At 40.8% G+C, this 22,970-nt stretch overlaps 1 protein-coding gene across 2 annotated transcripts in view; it reads right to left on the minus strand.

Moving 5' to 3' along the window:
- arhgef7a (Rho guanine nucleotide exchange factor (GEF) 7a) overlaps positions 1-22,296 on the minus strand; it is a 37,223-nt gene extending 14,927 nt beyond the window's left edge. The window contains exons 1-12 of one of the 2 annotated variants that reach the window (XM_074658862.1): positions 21,735-22,296; positions 16,197-16,280; positions 7,632-7,716; positions 7,352-7,485; positions 5,437-5,638; positions 3,815-3,903; positions 2,631-2,725; positions 2,359-2,454; positions 1,995-2,117; positions 417-555; positions 272-331; positions 11-157 (exon numbers count right to left, since the gene is read on the minus strand). In XM_074658862.1, the coding sequence (XP_074514963.1) occupies positions 11-157; positions 272-331; positions 417-555; positions 1,995-2,117; positions 2,359-2,454; positions 2,631-2,725; positions 3,815-3,903; positions 5,437-5,638; positions 7,352-7,485; positions 7,632-7,716; positions 16,197-16,280; positions 21,735-21,899 (1,419 nt within the window). In that variant the 5' untranslated portion in view covers positions 21,900-22,296. The remainder of the gene's footprint in view (positions 1-10; positions 158-271; positions 332-416; positions 556-1,994; positions 2,118-2,358; positions 2,455-2,630; positions 2,726-3,814; positions 3,904-5,436; positions 5,639-7,351; positions 7,486-7,631; positions 7,717-16,196; positions 16,281-21,734) is intronic. The other variant, XM_074658861.1, reaches the window with a different exon arrangement.
- Between the last annotated feature and the right edge of the window lie 674 nt (positions 22,297-22,970).

Here is a 22,970-nt window from a genome sequence, read left to right on the forward strand (position 1 = left end):
CAGTAGGTACCTCTGAGCCAGGACTCTGGACTAAGACCTGGCTCATGTAGAGCACAGAGCCCAGGGTCTTGATGTCATCCCCCTCCCACAGCCGGATGGACTCGGTGAGAATCTGCAGCTCCAGCTCCTTGCGCTTCCGCACCTCCTGGCACTGAGCCTGACACAACGGAAACAAACGACTGCTTAAAGACCTGCTATTAATTCATTTAACTTCATATTAAGTCTGGTTACATGCTACATCTGACAGGGGGAGGAAGTGAGATCATCTTACAGACAGATTTTTGAAAGACGCCATGCACTTCTGAATGTCTGGCCAGTCGGGATGACTCTCCTGGAAAACAAAAGGAACATGTTGGTTGTTAACCACACATCATAACACTAAGTGCTCTAGACAGGTGATACAGATAGATACACACCTCCATGTGCCTCTCTAGCTCCTTGAGTAAGGTGGGGTATTTGTCGAGTCTCATAAAGGGTTTACTGAGGCCTGTGGTCAGGGTGAGGATCCCAGGACTGACTGCACCCCGTCCCTCCATAAACTCCCCCAACACTTCACTGCAAGAGGACGGATAGACAGAAAATAAATGATTCATTTAACTTATGTAACCTGGATGACCTACAATGACTTCTCAGTCAACATCACAATCAGTAACTTGACAGGTTGTACAACCAACCCACTGTTCAGAGACTGGCCTCTGTTACTTATCTCTTATTGGCTAGAAAACACGTTCGTGAAAACACTGAACGTCAGACCTGGTACACGTTGCTAACTGGTGTTCAACTTGTTACAACTCACTCACTTGTTGCCTTTGTAATTGTGAATGAAATCAACTTTGAAGTAAGTAAACAAAGCTATAAAGGCAACTAGATATGAGTCAAATTATGGATTTAAAAATGTGTCAAAAACTATGAGAGCATGTATGAAAAACAGGAAGACTGTGCTGGCAAAAGATAACCTGGGATTTATTGCAGGACTGTTGTATTATTAGTTACACATAGTTTTAACCAGGTGTCCCTAATAAACTGGCAACTGAGTGCATTTGCCTGATAACACGACAAACTACAGTGATAACGTAGCTGAAACAGCACTTCTTGCACAGCTTCTCAAAGGCAGTGCATTATGATTCACAATAACAGCTCCCAGATGCTTACATTAGAATGTTAGATAATTAAAAAAAAAAAAAAAAATAACATACACTGTTGAGGCTGACTGTTCACATAATTCAGATGTGGAATATAGTCTTGTTCTATTGCAGCAGGTTTCAATAGATCAGTGCAAGAGAAAAAGTGTATTTGTTGAAGTGAGGCGGATCTGGTAGCATCATGCTGCTACCAGAGCTGGTGTTCTGTTTCTCTATTTGGGTGTGTAATGCTACGTTCACACTACAAAGCAACAAAACTGCCTAGCCTGGCCAGCTACATTGTCGCCGAATCGCTGTTGAAGTGTTGTTTTTAGATGGAACGGAACAGGGTGAAACAAAAACATGATTGGTTGATGCTTCACTGCGTCAGGTCTGATTATTTGTTTCTGTCCGTCCTTCCTTGGGTACCTTTCGGATTGGGACTCTTTCTGTAAAACTCTATTTATGCATATCATTTTCAGTAGTTTTTACACATCTCTGTTTCCAATCGGGTTAAAAATTTGTACCTCCACCTCCCTGTCCTCACTGTAATTTGCTTTTAACCTGCGAACAAATGTTTCTTTCATTCTCTCTCCTTCAGCTGTATTCAATTGTGTTGGTAATGACAAGCTGACTGCAGAGTATGCACTTTGTGTCCGTAGAGACGAGCGACGATAGCTGCCACAACCAGCGAACAACGGATAGCTACAGCTGTAAAACAAATTCCAACAATACAAACAGTCCCATTTCCCATTGGAAACACAAGCTGTTATAAACAGCTGTTTCCCTGAGAAACCCTCTTCTTCTTCCTTGTGAACTACTGCATGCAAACATTGTAAAATAAAACTAAATGTAGTTGATGTGTAAACGTACCTGTGCTGGGTGAGCAAATTAACTGCAGACGGGTGGTTGGAGCAGTAACCGACATAAAGAGCCTTCATCTGAGGCATGAGGTTGAGGAAGAAGCCTCCCACCCTTTGCTGGCTCTCTGGAAGCCTGAAGACAAAAAAAGATCACATACTGATATGACATACACAGACAATAAAATAGAGCAGAAGTATATGGTATGTGTATGTGTGCTACTGGCCAAAAGTACCACAAAACAAGATAAATTCCATAGTCTATGGTTTAATCTAACATTCCTGTAGTACACTCGGCCCAACACTAGATGTCTCTCTGCTTATTATGCAACAGTGAGGCTGCTGCAGTGAGGCTGTGTGTGCGGGGAGGGACTAACTTGGTGCACTCCTCCAGCGATTGGACGAGCATCTGCTGGAAGGTGCTGATCTCCTCAAGGTTTCCCAGAATCAGAGCCACGTCTGAGCTGCTCAGTCTGCAGGAAAAAGACAGGATGGGTAAAGTAAAATGGTGACAAAACAAAAACCATATTCAGTGACATGCAGAAGAAGTGTGTAAAATGTAATCGACCAAGGGTTCCTGTTGTACAACAATCGTGCTAAAATAACTTGATTCTGGTTTCACCGAGTTTTATGTGTAAATGAGTCGTACTTGTCAATGCTCTGGAGAGGTCGCAGGTAGTTCGTCAGGAGGCTCTGAAGGTCCTTGGAATATTCTGTCTCTGTTTCTAAAATGTTCTGCAACACCTACAATAGAAACAGAAGAAAACAGATTCAATTTAGAAAGTGTCCCCGTCTCAAGGACTGGAAGAGGTCTCGGAAAAACCCCTCTGTTCTTTATTATTGTCATTTTTGTCAGGTATTACAGTGTCATTGTAGTTTATTTTATTTTATGAGTTAGTGCCACACGTGTTGAGTTATAAATCCATAAAAACATTATAACACGTAAATGTTATAATATAAATGTTTTTTCTATCCAATTCAAACACCTAAAGAGAAAAATATTGGGTGATTCACAATATATGTTCAGAACGTGAGCCTAAAGACTGATCAGTGTTTTTACTACATTACTGTATTCATTCACCAGTGACATTGATCAACTACTGTACATAATGAACTTGTAATGAAGCATAATGCATCATATCTATCATATCTTTCATATCAGAGGAGGGTGAGACTTGCTGACTGATTGACAATGTCAGTCCTACTTTAAAAACGCAGGAATACCAAATAAACAGACATCACCAAAATAAATTTCCAAATAAGAGTAATCATCCCGCATGTTATATTAAAGTCTGCTCCAAGAACTGAAATCTACAAGATGCATCCTGGACCGAGTGTGTGTGAGAGTGAGAGAGAGAGCAAGAGAGAGAGAGAGAGAGAGCGAGAGAGAGAGAGAGCGAGAGAGAGAGAGAGAGAGAGAGAGAAAGAGGGGAAGAAAAATGATGGAAAAATAATGAATTCACTTTGCTTATCATGCAACTGCGATGACAGTTTTACAAACCACGCCAGCTCTCGTCTGCAGTAACATTTTTAAGGGTCGTCCCAGAGCATTTAAGACATTTAGAGGGGAGAAAGTATGTCAATGCGCTGTTCAGGGAGAGCTGTGGTTGAAGAGGCTAACTAGATTTTATCCTGGCACTCCATATAATTAGAATTGACAAATACTAAAATGGAAAAAACATAGATAATATATACAAGTACAGATACAAAACCAGGCACAAAAAACTGAGACATTAAAATCTTTGAATTTCAACATGATGTTAGTGGACAGACAGAGAAGTAAGAGAGCAAAAAATAAGACTGATTTCAAAAGCTGTTGAGTTGTGTCCTTACCAAGTTATAGTACGTCTTGCTGATCGCAGAGGTGTCAAAGCCTTTAGGTGGGCTCTTAAGAGTGCCAGACTTGGGGGACACTTGTTTTTCTGCAGCAAGAGACAAAAGAAATGAATTATGGCACATGTCTACTTAGCCTTATATCTAATAAGACAAGAAAACACACTTTTTCAATTAACACTGAAATGGTAAATGGTAAATGGACTTGGACTTATATAGCGCTTTTCTAGTCTTCCGACCACTCAAAGCGCTTTACACTACATGTCAGTATTCACCCATTCACACACACGTTCATACACTGATGGCAGAGGCTACTAAGGTGCCAACTTTGCCCATCAGGATTTAATCTAAATATTCATTCACACACCGATGGCTATGCCTTCGGGAACAATTTGGGGTTAAGTGTCTTGCTCAAGGACACATCGACATGTGACCCGGAGCAGCCGGGGATCGAACCACCGACCTTCCGATTGGTGGACAACCTGCTCTACCCTCTGAGCCACAGCCGCACTGAGCCTTAAAGTGGGGATAGAAGGTATATTTTTGGCATCATTGGGCAAAAATCCCATAATAACCTTTCAGCATATTGTAATTCAAGTGCTCTGAGAGAAAGCTAGACTCCTGCACCTCCTCATGGCTCTGTTTTCAGGCTTTAAAAAAATCAACCAATCACAGGTCATTTCAGCGAAAGAGCCTTTCTATTGGCTGTGCTCCGGCTGGTGGGCGGAGCTTGGTATTTCCTCAACTAATCTCAACATGGCTGCTGGGTCACAAACTTTCTCATTTTACAGCTAAACAGACTACAAGATGTTTCTGAAAGAGAGACGAGAGATAGGCATTATAGTAACAGAATATTGATTCATATTTGATCAGCGCTGCCTAGTTTGAACGTTTGATTGACAGCTGCTCAGAGACGGCAAGGCTCCAGCTCGGCTCTGATTGGTTGTTTTCCTCCAGTCTGTGAAATCTTGCAGATACCATTAGGAGCACCGGAGGACACAGAGGGACATGATTTTTTTCAGATTACCTGTCTCATGCATTTATAAAAATGATTTTTTAAATCATATTTGCTCCATTTCTACCCACTGCAGCTTCCCCACACTGCTCATCCTATCCCTATTAATGTTATTGTTTTTATTCTTATCCATATCACTGTTTTTATTGCTTTTCTCACATGAACCTTTTATTGTATTCTATACTGTTTGTTCTTACACTCACCACATATGATCATTAAACTGTTGAGGTGAATAAATAAACGTCAGTCAAACAGATTTTAAGATGCCACCTCTTGCCAAAAGGAACATCAACCTGTTTTACAAGCGAAAAAACAACAGACCACAGCAGGCCCTGAGAAGCAACAGATGTGGGGCTGTGTTACTGACGTAAGGCCAGATGGAGAGGCAATGACAATGGCACCTGTTGTGTGGTGTAATGGTTGTGAAAAGGTCTGTTTAGAAAATGATTTAATCTTTCAAGTTGCTCCAATGATCATTCACAGATGGGAGGACTTAAAATGATGTAGTTTGAAGGGGAGATTGAAACAAATAAAATACAATGTTATGAATCACCACAGTACTGTATTAAAGTTGAAATGTCTTACAGAAGGTAGTTGAGGTACCTACCAGAGCCCTTGATCTCACGGACATAGTTGCTAGGAAACCACCCAGTCCTGCCATTGAGCATCCCTTCCCACCAGCCGCCATCCTCCTGACGAGTCACGCCGATGAGGTCACCCTTGTCAAAGCTGAGCTCATCCTCGTTGTTCTGCTGGAAGTTGAAACGCGCCCTCACCAGCAGCTGCTGACCACTGTTTTCTGACATGTCCTGACGAACGAGGGAAGGACGTCACCGAAGAGGGAGAGAGGCAAAAGGTGAAGTGAGCAGAAACGGACAGAAACATTCAGGAGATGAAAGCCTGATGAGAACCGTTTCCCTGGAATAGATGTAATGCTAGTAGGAAGACAAGTGTCAACAAGAAGAGTTTCCATTCACTCATTTTGTGAAAGACCCAACAAATATTGTGCAACATTCATTGTTCATCATACTCATTATTCCCATCACTCAGAGGTTTCACCATATTGCAAACAAAACCTTCATAGTACAATTCCACATACCGTAACTGATCAAAATCAAGCTTTATTTTCTAGTTAATTTTACCATCTATAACTCGCTTTTGCTTTCATTGACTGACTGCCTGTGAGTGATTGTTGGCTTGACTGAGTTGTGACAGACAGCAGGTGGGACCAACATCATCACAGAGAGAATAAACTACTACTGTACTGTAGTTGTCCAGCTGAGGGCCTTTGTTAAATGTAATATCACTCTCTCTTGCCCAATCTTACCTATCTGTATCTACACAGTCAGAAAGAAAAGTCTTTAACTAAGGTTACACAAAAATGTTTGAATTGTTCTCTGCTAATTTTATTACACTAAATATATTTAATTGTGCAAACTATCCTGCAACAAAAACACCCACACAGGTGTTTCAACTTCTCTTGCCTGATTAGGCCTCAGGACTGTGTGGACGTATAAAGACTTTGTTTGATTGACATGTCCATAACTCCAACATTAGTTTTGATGCTTGCTCCTTTATCATTCTACAGGTGTGGTTGGACCGAATTTCGCCTGTCAAAATCAGCATGAATAACTGAAAACGCCCGCGTGGGTGCGCAAGGCCTTTAACTATTTATCATTATTAATTACACGGCTTTGTTGAATACTCGGTTCTGATTGGTCAATCACAGCGTTCTGCGGTCTGTTATTTCTTTATAGCAGACCGTTGCTATGTATAACGGGCCGTTGATATGGGCGCAGTTCTGATGATGACTCTGGCGGACCATTTTTGTGTCAAATTATTGATTTCTTAAGTAAGTAGCCATGTAATAAGTGGGATAATGTACAGCTAGCAGGTCATTGTTGGGAAATAAACCCCTTCAGGGCGATGCAAGACCAACCTGTCGGGGTTTATTTCACAACAATGACCGGCTCGCTGTACAGTATTCCTTACATACTTGTGTCCTATAACAACTGGACAACATAATACAAAAGGGCTGAACAATTAATCAAAACTTTATTGAAATTGCAATATGGCCTGCTGCAATTTTCAAATCACAGGAGAGACAATATTTGTTAAAAGGCAAATGTGTGTCAAAATACCATTTTAAATTAAATATTGTGGCGCTGCAGAGATGTCCTGTCCTACACATCATATAGCATATTACACAGACGTAAGAAAACATCTGTTTGGTACAGATTCCCTCAAAATTCACACCGTAATCATTTTAAAAAGTTTGGGAATAATTATGTAAAAATTCATCATTCTCTCTAATATTGCAAATCATATCGCAATATCAGTCAAAATAATCGCAATTTGATATTTTTTAGAACTCATTCAGCCCTAAACACAAACCTCTAATATCTTCACAAAGGTAGTATTTACTGCCCAGCTGTTGCTTTGTATTGTATTATATATGACAGGTTTATGTTATTGTGTTAATCTTTTCAGTAACTCAGATCTATTGTGAGTGTTGACCTTACCAGACTGCGAAACTGGTTCTGCAGCAGCTTGGAGGATCGACCCAGTGAAGCCTGAGAGGACAGCGACTCAAAGGACTTGATGCGATGGGCTGAAGAGTGTCGGGCGCACACTGAGTCACTGCCCACGCCGATATCTGGACAGAAAGGGCAAAATATAAATACACCAGACCTGGTATCGGCAGTCAGCAGCGCCCACACACTCATGACTACTCGCCTGTCTTTCATAAAAACGCCCACACGCATCATGACACTCACACACATTGCACATATTTTGACTCACCTGCAGTCACTTTATTCAGAGAAACCAGACTGCTCAGCACCTTTGAGAAGTTCAGTCCTAGCAGCAGGTCGCTGGCCTCAAACGGCTGTGGGTGAGAGAGGACAGAGAGTCATCAACAAGTGCATGTCCCTTTTAAAAGCTAATCGCTAATTCCAGTGCAGTAGGGCCGTGTCATCACTTGGCCACACTGCCAGCACTGAGCAGTCAATCGATAACTCTTGTTATCTTTGACAGAAGTAGTGGGCGAAACACACAAGCTTAGCAGACACAGATATATCTGCAGCAGCTACAATCAGACATTATTTATAGCGTTCTACCATACTGGTTGAATTATGTGCTTCACAAAAGACACAGACAAAAGCTGAGTTCCCTTCATACAAGAGCATCAAAGGATAAGGTTGGCTATATTCTATGTTTTTCTTATTGCCTACAAATCCAATGAAAATATCAAAACTAACAATGAATTTATATTACTGACAAGTATTTCCTCAATAGCCAAAGTCTTAGGGCTAATTTACATATTGTTATCCAATAACAATGTGGCCAGAATCATAATAACGAGAACTCTTGCCAATACCGAATGTAAATGCAAAGACCTGTGATCAGATGTCAGTACCCAGACATTGAACACAGCAATTCTTGCAGAAATCTCCAAATGTCAAAAGTTTTGGATAATTAATCACAGCATGGCTTTTTCTATGGTGTTCTTCAAGGTCTTGGTGTCTTAATGTGGTATTTGGGAGGGATTATTGATAATTTCTATCAATTCTCAATTGGTAAACAATGGTTAAATTTAGCACCAAATCTGTGTAACAAATGGCATCAACCCCAAAATTGCTTCACCAACTTATGAGACATAATAAAGCATGGGGATGGCCATCATATACTTCTATCATAATGTTATCAGCCTTTATACACTTTCACAATTTATTTTAATTAATAAATTCATGTTTATTTCTGATTGACTACAACAACTTGACACACACTTCATATGATGTACACCACTTTTATGTGACATCTACTGTTGACCTGCTATCTCCCCCTAAAGACCCCCTGTACCCCCCAAAAAAAGACAAAAATGGGTCTATGAAAAAGAGCGATGGAGCGGAAAAGGAAGTGTAAATAGATGACAGATAAAGGGTTGCATTTATGTTTTTCATTATTGATAAATCTATATTATTTGTTTGATTAGTCCATTGTACAACAACGAACATGGGCAATGTAGTTTTTTATTTTAAGTCAATCCCACATACACCATCCTGGTGTCAAAAATACTCACCAGCGCAATAAATGTGCATTAATCTGCAGCTGAAAATAGTTCCCAACAATGCTCTTGTTTGAGTGGGGCAAAATGTGTCCGAAGCACCAAGTAACAAAAACTGTCAGGTACCGCAAGTTTCGGCATTGAATGTCTGATCAGGTGGATGTACTTGACATTGAGTTAGATAGTTCCTGACCTGAATATACAATTTGCTGATTTTAGACAGCTGCTTGTGCCTATATAACATTTCACATTTGAGATGTTTGTCAACGTGTCATTCTGGTATCGGCACAGATATACAGTACAGTATATATAATATATTGAATTTTCACCCCTGTATCGTGATACATATCGCATCGCCAGATTCTTGCCAATACACGGCCCTAGTGTAGTTGTCTTTGTGTTCACAACATTAAGTTTCACTTTCACTTTTCAAACGTAGTTATTTTAAGCCAAAACACGATCTTTTTCCCTAAACCTAACGAAGTGGTTTTGTTGCCTAAACAAGCTGTTTTTTGTGTTCAAAACATAACGTTTCGGTCAGTTTTACAACGTGTTAGAACGTGTTGCTTTTAAGGGCTCAGAAGGCCCCTACTGACCCACATCTATGAAGCTTATAATGACTGATAACGCACATTTAATGAGCGGATAACAGTCGAATCAGATGCGGCAACGACAGATTTCAGCTTGGGATGACTTGGATGTTGATGTGAATGCTATTACGATAACATGAACAGGGCATGGGTGTCACAGACCGGGTAGGGAAGACAGAAAGTATTGAGAAACAGACTAATGCATTGATGGCTTTCTTAGAATAATGCCAGCCTTCTCCTTTAACTGCAGTAAAAGTGTAAGCACTGTCTGTATCACGGTCAGTATGACCCTCACTAGCCTCCGGGTTACTATGAATGGCAGTGATTGTATCTCTGTTGATGACTGTAGTTGTCCTCTCTCTTCCTGTGGAACGGCTTCATTTGATTAGTTACTCTCGCTTCAGTTATACTGAGGGTGAGTGACTGGGAGATATGAGTCTCTTTCATCTTCCGCTCTGATTGCAGATATGTCCTGAGGGAATATGTGAATGATGCGTTTGCAATAGTGTGTTTTTGTATATATATGTGTGTGTGTGTGAGTGTGTACAAGCTACTGGAAGATGTGCTGTCCTTGAGGAGCATTCATGTGAAAGCACTCTCTTCCTCACCCGTCAATACTTCCACTGGGAACTGAAACTACAACTAACATTCAGTATTTGCACTTAACTTCCCACAATAACTGCAAAAGTTTGGTTCTTCCTCCTTCTTTTAAGGGATAGTTCATGTGTTTAGAAGTGGGGATGTATGAGGTACTTAACCACAGTCAGTGTATTACCTACAGTAGATGACAGTCGGCACGCCTCCAGCTTGGAGAAACAAACAGGAGTTACCGCATGAAACAAAAGCAATCTACTGCTGTGGACATAACATATTTTAACCACCTAAAAGAAAGACTCACCTAATAAAAAAATCAATATCAGTTTAAGTGTACGCTATATTTAGAATATTTTCCTCACTTTATCTTGCTGTCAGACAGCCCTTTCCTAGAGGGAACTCAAGCCGTAGTGTCCATCTATGCTCTGGCCAATGCCACCAGACTCCATTGAAAAAAAACTGTAATTTTAACATATATAACGGCTTCAGTTCCCCGTCTGAAACATAGACTGTATAGCTGTCTAACACCGGCAAAAATATTCTAAATATAGCGCACACTTCTACTAATTTTTTTAGGTGAGCCTTTCTTTTAGGTGGCTAAAATACGTTTTGCTGCCAACCCTGTCCACAGCAGTACATTGCTTTGCTCCCGTGCGGTAACTCTTGTCTGCTTCTCCAAGCTTGGGGCGTGCTGACTGTCATCTACTGTAGGTAATACACCGACTATGGATCATACATCCCCACTCCAAAACACCTGAACTATCCCTTTAAAGTCAAGTCAACAGATTCCCCATTAGAAAAAAACAGTTACCAGTCTTCAAAGTGAAACACGATGGATGACGTAAATCAAACATTCATGCATGGAAATAATGTACGTGACAGGCTTCGACATGTTCGACAGGCCTCAGCATCACAGTCAGGTAATGATCCCTCAGAGCAGGCCGAGACAATGGTGCAACACCCCTCTGTGACTCAGCAAGCTACAACAACGTATTGAACTGCTCACACACTTGTCATGATTGAGGAAATGAGTGTTTACCTGCACAGGGTGTTACAACCAACTACTCCATATACACTACAGTTAATGGGATATGGTTATAAGTCAGACTTCTTAGCAAGAGATTACTTAAATTTACTAAAATAAGTGGTACAACTGTCTACAGTATGGGAGCTATGAATACATACAATATATATTTAGACAATGACACTGGATTGAAATAAAGCAATGGGTTTAAAGTGCTGACTTTTAAGGGTGACTGAGGCTGTTCACATTAGGGTTGTTCCGATACCGATACCAGTAACAAAAATGCGTCTGATACTGCCCAAAATTTGGGATTGGGTATCGGTGAGTACGCCAGTCTATGCACCCATCCAATACCATAATTTATTAACCCAGATAGAAATCAACTTGTTTAACCGGAAATCAATACTTAAAACAGTAGCCTTCACTGTGCTGTCGCCATGGATGTATCATGGCTGCCACTGGCATATACTGTTTTAGAGCAGCGAAGAAGAACTGATTGAAGGTAGTTTGTGACGTGACGATAGCAAACAACAACAGTGTGGTGCCAGTGGAGAGAGTAACGGTAGTCAGAGCAAGGAAAATCTCAGCCATTTGGCAATATTTCACGGTGGAAAATCTGTTCATGTTTTACAAAGGGTTTAGCCAGGCCATACGACAAAGATAATAATCATATCCCATCCATACATGGTCAGTAGTAAACCGGTGTTTAAGTTTAGGTATCGTAATTGGTATCGGGAAGGAAAAAATGGTATCGGAACATCTCTAGTTCACACATCCATATAGGGTTGACAGCATTGGACTCATTGTCCCAATTTGAGTACAATATAACAGGACAATGATTCTAAACATACAGACAAGGCAGCCAAGCAGTTTAAAACCAAACAGTGGGATATTCTTCACCGGCCAAGTAAGTCAGCAGACACCAATCCAACTGATCATGTGTTTCAGTTCCTGAAGACAATAACCCACAGACAAGCAAGAAATGGAGGTTACAGCCCGACTCGAACTGGAGGCCAATATTGGTATTTGAGAATTTCCTAAATCTGATTTGATGCATCTAACTGGCCAATTTATCGGTGTAGCTCTGGTGAAGATGGCTGCCTGCTGCTGATGTCTATAAGTCGCAGACATTAACCAGTCACTGACTGCAAAGGATTTCCAGTTAAATATGAATATGCTTTTATTATACCAAAAGAAATCAAAGTTCCAGCACATACCAGGATACCAGGATAGACGCTGTTTTATTAACAGATTATATTAAAAAAAAAGGAGCAAACTACTCGTTTCACATGTTGCTTCATCAGATTCGCTTCAGATGCCTTTATTTAAATTTACTTTTGGTGCCTTAAAATTAGGGGATAGTAAATAAAGATGATGGACTGACGTGGCAAAAGCTGGAGAAAATGACCCAAGACAGACAAGGGTGGAAACTCAATGGTCTATTTTCTCAAGGAACACAAAGGCCCAAGTAATTAAGTAAATAAAGATGGCTAATGATATCGGTTTGACTGAAGTGGATGTAAACACCCACAAACTACAGCTTAAAATTCAGAACTTAGACCTCATGGTCGTTGCTAAAATCAAATCCAAACGACTTTAGTAAAGAGCCAACTGGAGCTCAGTTGATTGGTGAGCTAAACAGTGACAGTTTTGATAATTGTTTAATAGTTACAGTCGTTTAATCAAGCAAAAGTGGCAAATATTTTCTGGTTCCAGAGGTACCATGTTAAGGTTTTTCTGTGTTAAATATTATTTCTGTGAGTTTTGTTCTGTTGGTTGGACTAAGCAACACATGATTTGAAGATTTCACATAAGGCTCTTAAAATTATGATGGGCATTTTTCTTCATTTTACTATGTTCCTTAAACAGCACTATACGTTGTCTACTGCATTGCTATACAATACAACGGTCTTATCTTGGATTCAAAGTCTGCCATTAGTCGAGACAGATGGATCTGTGATTATACTCAGGGTAGACAAGGGGTAAGGTTACTATTCCAGAGGGACCAGTGGGGTCATGGGAATTCTAATGATCACTTCCTATGGTCAAACACATTAGGGGTTAAGGGTCAGTATCAGCAGCTGCCTGAGTGTGAGGCGTGGTCTTGAGTGTCTAATCTGCATGAGGTATCCAAATTAGATCTTAAAGAGATCAATCCTGGTGAAATAGCCACACTAGACGGGCAAACACAGCAAGGCTGGCATTGTTGATGTTCAGCCAAACACCCGGCTTAACTCCAATAAAGAGAGGTAGGTCAGGGCTGCAAAAGCACAGCGTCTATCTGTCGGTCTTTCTCGTGTAAGCGAAAGCCACTGCTCTAATCTGCAGCCGCAGCTACCTGGGGTCAGAGCCAGCAGTGCTCTGAGCTCTGGAGAAGATCCATCTTTGCTCTACAGATGGTGAGCGGGAGGACTGCCATGTCCCAAACTACTGTAATCCTGCTCGGTCTGGTTCACTAAAAAAAGACACATGGATTTGAACACACTCTTACATGCAAGGACCTAACAAATAAAGACAGGAAAGTGGTGACAGAATCGAGGACAGTATCTCCGCATGTGAAGGCACAAGTAAGCAAGACATAAAGGAGTGTTTATGATGGGAATTTGACTATTTGTTACCAATAAAACTGCAGATTATTGCTGGACATTGCCAGAGCCTGTCCCTGTCCCTGTAGTGAGCCAAAACAAACAAGAGGCCTTTTCCAATAACACCATGAGGGACGTCTTTTGCTTCCCTGACATTTCTGCTGTCTGTAAACTAAAGTACAACTAAAGGGCATGTTTACACTTAATATGACAGCGCTCTTGTCTCGCCCCGTCTCCACCTCTCGTTCAGTGGCTGCAGACTCAGCGGGCTGAGGCAACGCTGAGGAACACTGAGTTGTATTGTCAAACCAGGGTGGTTCAATGACCCTTCTATGCACTGGCCAACACACTGCCTTAAACAGCACGCTGTCCTCAATTTGCTTAACATTATGAAGGTATTCTAACTAGCCATTAGGGGTGTGAGAAAATATCGATACACAGGAGTATCGCGATATTATGTTTTGCGATACTGTATCAATCTTTAATTAACCTCTTAAAAATCTGACAGCCCGCCAGCGGACCGGCCGCTACTCTGTCTTTCAGAGTTTTAAAGCTAGAGTGAAGATACTGGCATCATATGAAACTAGAAAAGCTAAAGAATCCATTGGTACCAACCATGACATACTCGCATGTCACCAAGGAGGCTAAACATTGCTCCCAAAGTTATGCTGAATGTTGGCGAGGAAAAACTGGCATCGCCATTTTCACAAGAACCGATACTTCGGTACTGTAATGGCAATTTTCATATCTGCAGTTTAACACTGTACCTTTAGATAATCTCAGGGCCTCACATGTTCAACTTCGTCACCATAGGACAGTGACCTGACATTTTAGTTCTCTGTAACTGCAAACAACAGATTGCTGAAATACTTGTTATGTCTTGTGATGCTCTGTTGTCTGCTGACGCATTGATACACTTTTCTGCAGTCCATCTGCAGATGTTTTAGTTATTAATGTATGCCTTTTTATTAAATTCACTGAAAGACAAGTTGTTACGTTGGTTTGTGTCTTGTTTTAACAGAAACTGCCACCACAGTACCAACTCGGTACAAATGTAAAAATGTGACGGTACTCGTTTTCTGCGGTATCGAAGGTACCGAACGATGTCTGTAATGGTCAATTTGGTACCAGAGCGGAGGTACTGGAGATGCTATTCTTCCGGATCTAATGGGGGCAGTATACGCTTGCAAGTGTTCTCATCTGCCGTGAAATGAAGGAAGAAGAAGAACGCCGTAACAGCACGGAAAAAAAACAACAACACTAGACGTGAAAGATGGCAGCTGCTGCAGCGCTACCTCCGCCTCAACTCGTTGAGAAAACAAATAGCAAGAGTCAGGTACGGAAGTACTTTGCGTTCGAGGCAGATTTACAAGGAGTAATAATACATTTTTAAAAAACAGTATGCGGTGCAGTAACGGTGCCGTCGTACGAAATACTTCCAATTTAGCAAAGCACCTCAAAGACAGAAGGAGGCTACATGCCACTGTTCTGTTTTGCAATGTTAATAGACGTTTCTTTTTATTTATTACTTAAAGGCTACATGCCTCTGTTTGTAATGTTTTAATAAAAGAGTGCGTGTTGAATTACATGGGATTTATTGTTTTTTTTACCGTGACATCGAATTGGTATTGGGAATCGTGTAAATTCACTGGTATTAGTATCGACTACTAGATTTCTGGTACGGTGACATCCCTACCCCATAGCAGCCGTTTCAAATAGTGACTTTTTTTACTCATATGGTGGTGTGTTCTTTATACTATGACAGTTTTCCTAAAATTAGATTTGAAAACAATATATCGCCTTGCTTACAGTATCGCAATATAGCGCAACATATTGAATCGTTAACCCCGTATCACGATACGTATCGCCAGATTCTTGCCAATACACAGCCCTATACTTGCCATAACTACAACCAATATTTCCATATAGCTCTGCAAGGGTGAGGCACTTCATCTGTTTACACTTTAAAATAACAACACTGCAAAATTACCATGTTAGAACAAGATCGATCCACTTACATAATCCTATATTGTTCCTAGCAACAGCAATTCATAACAAAAAAAAAATGTCATACATACAAGGGCTAGTGTGAAGCGGTGGTGACAATAAAGCCACGCATGAGCCCGAGGACAAAGCTCTGCATTAATTAGAAAGCCTAAACATTAACCCAGGCCTCTCTAAACCTGAGCGGGAAGTGAGAGCAGCTGCTACTATGTAACAGTTTGATCAATTGAAGTTATTGGAGTTCGAACACAATGTTGCAAAATGTATCAACACTGAGCGGCCAAGCGAATCTCTCTCAGCCGGGCGATGGGTGATTGTTCTCGGCTTGTAGCTCACTCCTCCTCCTCCTCCTCTCTGTCAGGGGGCTCCGTCCACTCCATGAACCCATTGTTTATTGTCTCCTCTTAAACATGCACACAGCCCATCTCGTGTGTGTTAACGTGCGGTTAAGGTATGGTATATAAACACAAGATAATGCCCACAATGCGAGAGAGGGTTACTTACCTCGACGCGGAACGACGTGCAGCCCTTCAGGAACTCCTTTATGTTGCTCAGACACTCTCCGTCGTTCTTCGGTTCTTGGTAAATCTGGAAAGACGGAAACGCTGGTTTAGAGATGAACTTCCAGTTCACGCTGCGGGTTTCTTGGTTTGCACACTGCGGTTTTCTCTGAGTTTATCAGCCCTTATATTCAGTCTCGACGTGCATTATCCAGTCTGTGTGTGTGTGTGTGTGTGTGTGTGTGTTTGGAAGTGGAGGAGGCTGCTGGTGTTGGGTCGAGGGAAATGACGTTGACAAATAGGGATCCCCACTGATGTTGCTGTAGCCTATGGGTGCTCTGGTTGTATAACGACCTACTCTGACTAAGTTGGTAAAGAAGGAAAAATGTTGAGACACAAATGATGAAGCTGATGAAACTGATAATTATATCTGTAATTAATTTATATTTCTGTATGACACAGATTAAAGGTAATACTTAGAGTTAGAATAATTATAAATAATAATAATTATAGTTAGACAAATTTAGGTAAATTTAATTAGAGTATGAGAGTAATTGAATTGAGAGTCATGCAGGATATATTAGCTGGAATTTTTAGATTTGAACAGTAGTGGAAGAAGTATTCAGGTAATTTACTTAAAGCAAAAGTACAAGTCTTGCATTCTCTATTTGACTTAAGTAGCTTCAGAATAAGCGTAAAGTAGGCAATACTCATGCAGAATGGCCCATTTCGTATTATTATAATAATGAATGAGATGCATTAATATAATATATATATATATATAATATATAATTAGACCAATTTAGGAAAATTTAATTAGAGTATATGTTTGGCTTAATAAGGAAGCTGGTTAATAATTAATAATTGATTTAGAAGGGGTGGGATTAAATAAATGTATACTTCTTCTCACTCCTTTTCGAATATGTAAATCAAGGCATCAAGTGTTGACAATTTATTTTTCTTACGCTTTTCATTGTATGTAAATACTACTTGTTTCTGACTGTCCACTTGTTGGTATGATCATTCTTTTTCTATATTTTTTTTTTAATGTTCGAAATACATTTTGAAATGAAAATGAAATGAAAAAAAGCCTCATTGATATAAATGGGGTTGACAAAATCTCATTATAAGGCAATACAATTCAACAGCAACATTACAGTAGTGTTGAAACATTAAACCCTTCATGAAAATAGGATTCATATCAGTATTAGACTGCATTAGTTTTAGCTAAGTGTAGCTAATAAACTGGCAACTGAGTATATATTAGCAGTGGTAGGAAGTAACAATTACAAGTATACTATAGTGCAGTGGAAATGGAGCAAATATGATTAAAAAAAGCCATTTTTATAAAACTTTCCCCATGCCGTGCGTAGATAATAATGATCTAAAATCCCTGGGCTTGTCGTTAATCGGCCAGTCATATTGTGCTACCGTCTGGCCCAGATGTGGCCCACCTCTGGTTCTGTTTTGGCTGAGCAGCACTGTATGTGGGGCCAGATGAAAGTGGGAGATTTGCGCTACAGCTGGGTCAGATGCCAGATGTCTATCAGGGTATAGATACCAGTGCTATATAGACCACCAGAGATAATATATACTGTATCAGTTAGCTATAACAGGCCGCTTTGCCTCCCTCACTCGCATCTCTTCTTTGCCTCTTAGATTCCTCCCAGTTACATTTAGATGGACAGATGATAGATCATGATGTGAGGATGAGCATTGCCTCAGTTCCACCTGTATTCTTCATTTTTAATTAAAGGATGTCCCTTTTTTTTCTTCTTTTTCTTCTTTTACGAAACACTCTTTTGATTACTCAAGTCTGTATTAATCACTGAATGTTACATGCACACTTCCTAGACTAATCTCTGCCCTGGACACAGACAACAAACACTTCGCAGTAGCAAGAGGTAAATAGACCCTTTCCATGGCAAACATTTTGACATGTCATAGTAAGAAAAGCACAGCTGTATTCAACGGCATTAATGATGGCTGCATTCCACTTTGGGGAGGCCCTGGTATTGTGCATGCTGGCTCACTGGAATAACTTAATGGGTCACTTAATGGAACTAAGCCATCGTTAAAGCTGCAGTGGGTAGAATTGGAGCAAATATGATTAAAAAAAGTTATTTTTATAAAACGGTCATTACATCCTGACAGTAGTGCATGAGACAGTTAATCTGAAAAAAATCATGTGCCTCTGTGTCCTCCGATGCTCCTAATGGTATCTGCAAGATGGCTAAAAGCATGTTTAGCTGTAAAATGTGAAAGTTTGTGACCCGGCAGCCATGTTGAGATCAGTTGAGGAAATACCAAGCACCGCTCACCAGCCTGAGCAAACTTTCTCATTTTACAGCTAAACAGTACACTACAAGATGTTTCTGAAAACATTTGAGGCGAGAAATAATCATTACAGTAACAGAATATTGATTCATATTTAATCAGCACTGCCTAGTTTGATCGTTTGATCAGAGTTTGTGAGTGATTGAGAGCTGCTCAGAGGCGACAGACTCCAGCTTGGCTCTGATTGGTTGTTTCCCTCGGTCTGTGAAATCTTGCAGATACCATTAGGAGCACCGGAGGACACCAAGACAAGTGATTTTTTTCAGATTAACCTGTCTCATGTCCTACTGTCAGGATATAGTGACCGGTTTTATAAAAATAACTTTTTTTAATCATATTTGCTCCAATTCTACCCACTGTAGCTTTAACAATGGCTCAGTTCCATTATGTGACCCAGTAAGTTATTCCAGTGAGCCAGCATGCACAATACCAGGGCCTCCCCAAAGTGGAATGCAGCCATCATTAATGTCATTGAATACAGCTGTGCTTTTCTTACTATAACATGTCAAAATGTTTGCCATGGAAAGGTTCTATTTACCTCTTGCTACTGCGAAGTGTTTGTTGTCTGTGTCCAGGGCAGAGATTAGTCTAGGAAGTGTGCATGTAACATTCAGTGATTAATACAGACTTGAGCAATCAAAAGAGTGTTTCGTAAAAAAAAAATTAAAAAAAATAGAGGCCTATAGGTAATTGATACAGTATATATTATCTCTGGTGGTCTATATAGCACTAATATCTATACCCTGATAGACATCTGACATCTGACCCAGCTGTAGCCCAAATCTCCCACTTTCTTCTGGCCCCACATACAGTGCTGCTCAGCCAAAACAGAACCAGAGGAGGGCCACATCTGGGCCAGACGGTAGCACAATATGACTGGCCGATTAACGACAAGCCCAGGGATTTTAGATCATTATTATAGAAGCATGGCAACGTCAAGTATTATTATTAGTAATAATATGTGGTTGTAGTATTTCTTTAGAGCGCAAACAGATAAATCAGCCAATGTCAGCTTACAGTGTATCGTATCAGTGTATTGTTGGCTGATATGTAATGAGAAATGTCAGTGCAGATGTGTCAAAGATATGTTTGAGCTTCATTGTGTCACCAATAAATAGTTTGTCCACCAGAGGGCATTGATAAGTTTATTTATACTATAAATATTCCTCTCAGTACAAATATTTGTCACAATTGTTTTATTATAAGCTAATTAATGGGATCCTTATAAAAAAATTGTTTATGTTATATTTTTATTGGCCAATATTGGATTTTTTTAAACTCTCAAATATCAATATCTGCGTCAACCTCAAAAATCCAGTAGCCTATCTGACTGGCTGTAGTATTATTACAATAATCAGCTCACTTTGTTTGCATATTCAATTACAGTTGTATCTCTTTAGATCTGTTAGAGACATTCTTCACCTCTGTTGTTCCATTGAAGTGGCCACTGGTGTTTAGATTTGTATTGCAGATTTAATGCAGAATTTAGATCAGCAATATATTGACTGATTCTGCCACACCCATCAGAACAAAACACCTATAGAGTGCTCCAGGGATGATGTATTTTTGTAGGCCAACCAGGAAGTTAGCATCGCCCTGGTTCCCTCAACAAAAAGCAAATGGGATTTTTTCATTGGGTTTGGGATTATTGCAGAAAATAAACTCTGTGGCAAACAAACGTTAATGATATTTACACATTTTGTTCAGAAAGATAATCTTCACAAATGAACACCACTTTTATGAATATTGAAGTGTAAATGCAATCAGCAGAAGTAAAAAGCCAACGTTAGGCTATAAACAAATTACGCCACGGTCGTATGAGCGCGAGTATACACAACGAGGCTGTAACGGCAGACAAGTCGGCGTGATGATGTGTTGTAGTCTAATTTAGCCACTTCTTAGCAACCGCCTTATTCAAGACACATGAAGGCTTCAAAATTCACGAATGGGGTATTTATTGTTGTATTTTATAAGGTACAACAAAACGTTAAAATCTCTTCAGTTTGTGTTAATCACAGACCTTATTTCAGGCATCTAACTAAAACCCATTCAAAAAAACAATTGCCTTCCAGACGAGGGAACCGGAAGTGCTAAATGTTAACTCATTTCCGGGTTTTAGGCAAGGCCTATGGAAAGGAGGCTGGGTCACGGGTGGACATGGGTCTTGGGGTATGGGGTATAACACAGGCGCAGTGTAACTGAAGCTGCGTTCGTGCGTTGCGATTGGCTCAATTTCGGCGAGTACCAACCACATTTTGTGACCCAGCCTCCTTTCCATAGGCCTTGGTTTTAGGACTCATTCCTGTAGCTCTCTATTTCCCAGTTGTTCTCAAGAATAGATCCTTTCAAACAGTATTTTAGGGAAGCTGTCTTTTAGCCTTCATTAAAAATCCTCAAAATAGAGAAGCATAATTTGGTTATGTCTCGGAAATGAAAACACCTATTGTCAGTGTGAGAGAGGGTGAAAATGGTTCCTCCATGTTTTGCCATTTAACAGGCAAATGTCTCATTTGCTTATGTGGAGGAGGTGCAGGCAGGCAAACCTCTTTTCAGGAAAACATTGCCTCCCTCAGGTAGCTGTCTAAACTGGCTATACATTGACAGACACAAACACTGCGCTGTTTCTTTAAATGGGGAGAGGGTCCATCTCTCCATCTGTCTGTGAGCCTTTGCAGTCAATGGCGGCCCTCTCTCTTATTATAGCTGTGGTATACAGAGAGCTATAGTCATACCTGGCTGATCAGACTGTTTGTGTCACATATACACTGACATACACAACACATCGCCATGGATTAAAGGGGAATTTAAAGCTGTTAAAGCTGCATTAAAGGCATATTAAACCCTTCATTATGAAGACCTCCTGATACATTTGATCAATTAATGTGTGATGTTAGAGCAGATCAATACGCGGTGGAAACAGAGGCCTTTTCTCTCTGTGCACACACGCTGATGTGCAGCCCGTATATAACATAGGGCTTGTTTTCGCAGACAATAACCCGAGCTGCTGCTGCCTGTGACCTACAAAAGAAATCGCCTCATGGACCAGTGAACAGAGAGAGAGGGAAGCCAGACAACAAGCCGCGCGTCGGTTTCACGGATCTGGGCAGACAGACGCGGTTAATGCTGGGTGTGTGTGTGTGTGTGTGTGTGTCTGTGTCTGTCTGTGTGTGTGTGTGTGTGTGTGTGTGTGTGTTTATGTCCTTACTTTCTCCGTGCAGCCCGGGCTGAGCCGCTCCAGCAGCCGACACAACACCACCCCATCCTTCAGGGAGGTCTGCAGAAACGCTTCAGGATCCGAGATGGTTTTCTTCGGCGACTCCAGCACCCCGAGCGTGATCAGCCATGTAACCGTCTGTTCCGCCGAATTCATGTCCAGTCACAACAACCAACAAGATCCTATATTCAACAAAAAAGCGGCTGGGCTGTGTGTTTTTGGGGTAAAACTGAACAAGGCTTACCGCCCTGGTTAGGCTGCTGTCATCTGAGTGTTAGAATAAAAACATCATTAATCCAGAAAAAAGATGATGTCGATGTGAGAGAGAGAGAGAAACCCTCTACCTCGGGTGGATGCGGTGTATATTCAGCAGGTCTGGTTTCCTCCCTTGAATGGTGTGTTTTTCCCCCTCTCTATAACCTGGCAAGCTGTCAAGTGCGCTTCTCTGTGATGCGTTGAGGCAGCGGACTGCATACATGCGCATCGCAGCCTGCCAGCCAGCCTCTCATCCATTGGATGACATCACACAGGAGGGGACAAGCTCAGGCCGAGCAGTTGTTGGGTGTTAGTGCACTCCCAACATGACATGAATAGGCTTTTCTCTCTCTCTGCTTGGCTTTGCATATCCTGCTCTTTTTTTTTAATCTGTTTATTATGAGCACGCCTCAGGCTATGTCTGCTGTTATCTGATGTAAAGCTGTGTGGTGTTGTGAACATGCAGACCTCAATTCAAAGCAGCTGAGCAGACAAGTAGTCAGATGCAGTTGAGCACCAGCTTCAATACATTTAAATTGGGCACACATTTCAAAGATAATTTAACAAATGGTAACTCAAAACAGGCAGATTTAGGCAGGGCAGATGGATTTGAGCACCGAGCACATGATGATTTTAGGGATGAACCGATATATCGGATCGGATATCAGGGCCGATATACTGACTCAAAGCAGACAAGTCAGATGCAGAGCACCAGCTTCAATACATTTAAATTTGGCCCACATTTCAAAGACATAATTTAACAAATGGTAACACAAAACGGGCAGATTTAGTCAGGGCAAGATGGATTTGAGCACCGAGCCATGATGATTTTAGGGATGAACTGATATACCGGGTCGGATATCGGGGCCGATACTGACTCAAATAGATGGATTTGATATCGTGACAATGGGGCCGATCCATTAAATTAAATTCTGTGTTTATATACTATATACATTATATACAGGTATTTTA

Source organism: Sebastes fasciatus, chromosome 14, assembly GCF_043250625.1.
Source record: "Sebastes fasciatus isolate fSebFas1 chromosome 14, fSebFas1.pri, whole genome shotgun sequence".
NCBI classification, from domain to species: domain Eukaryota; kingdom Metazoa; phylum Chordata; class Actinopteri; order Perciformes; family Sebastidae; genus Sebastes; species Sebastes fasciatus.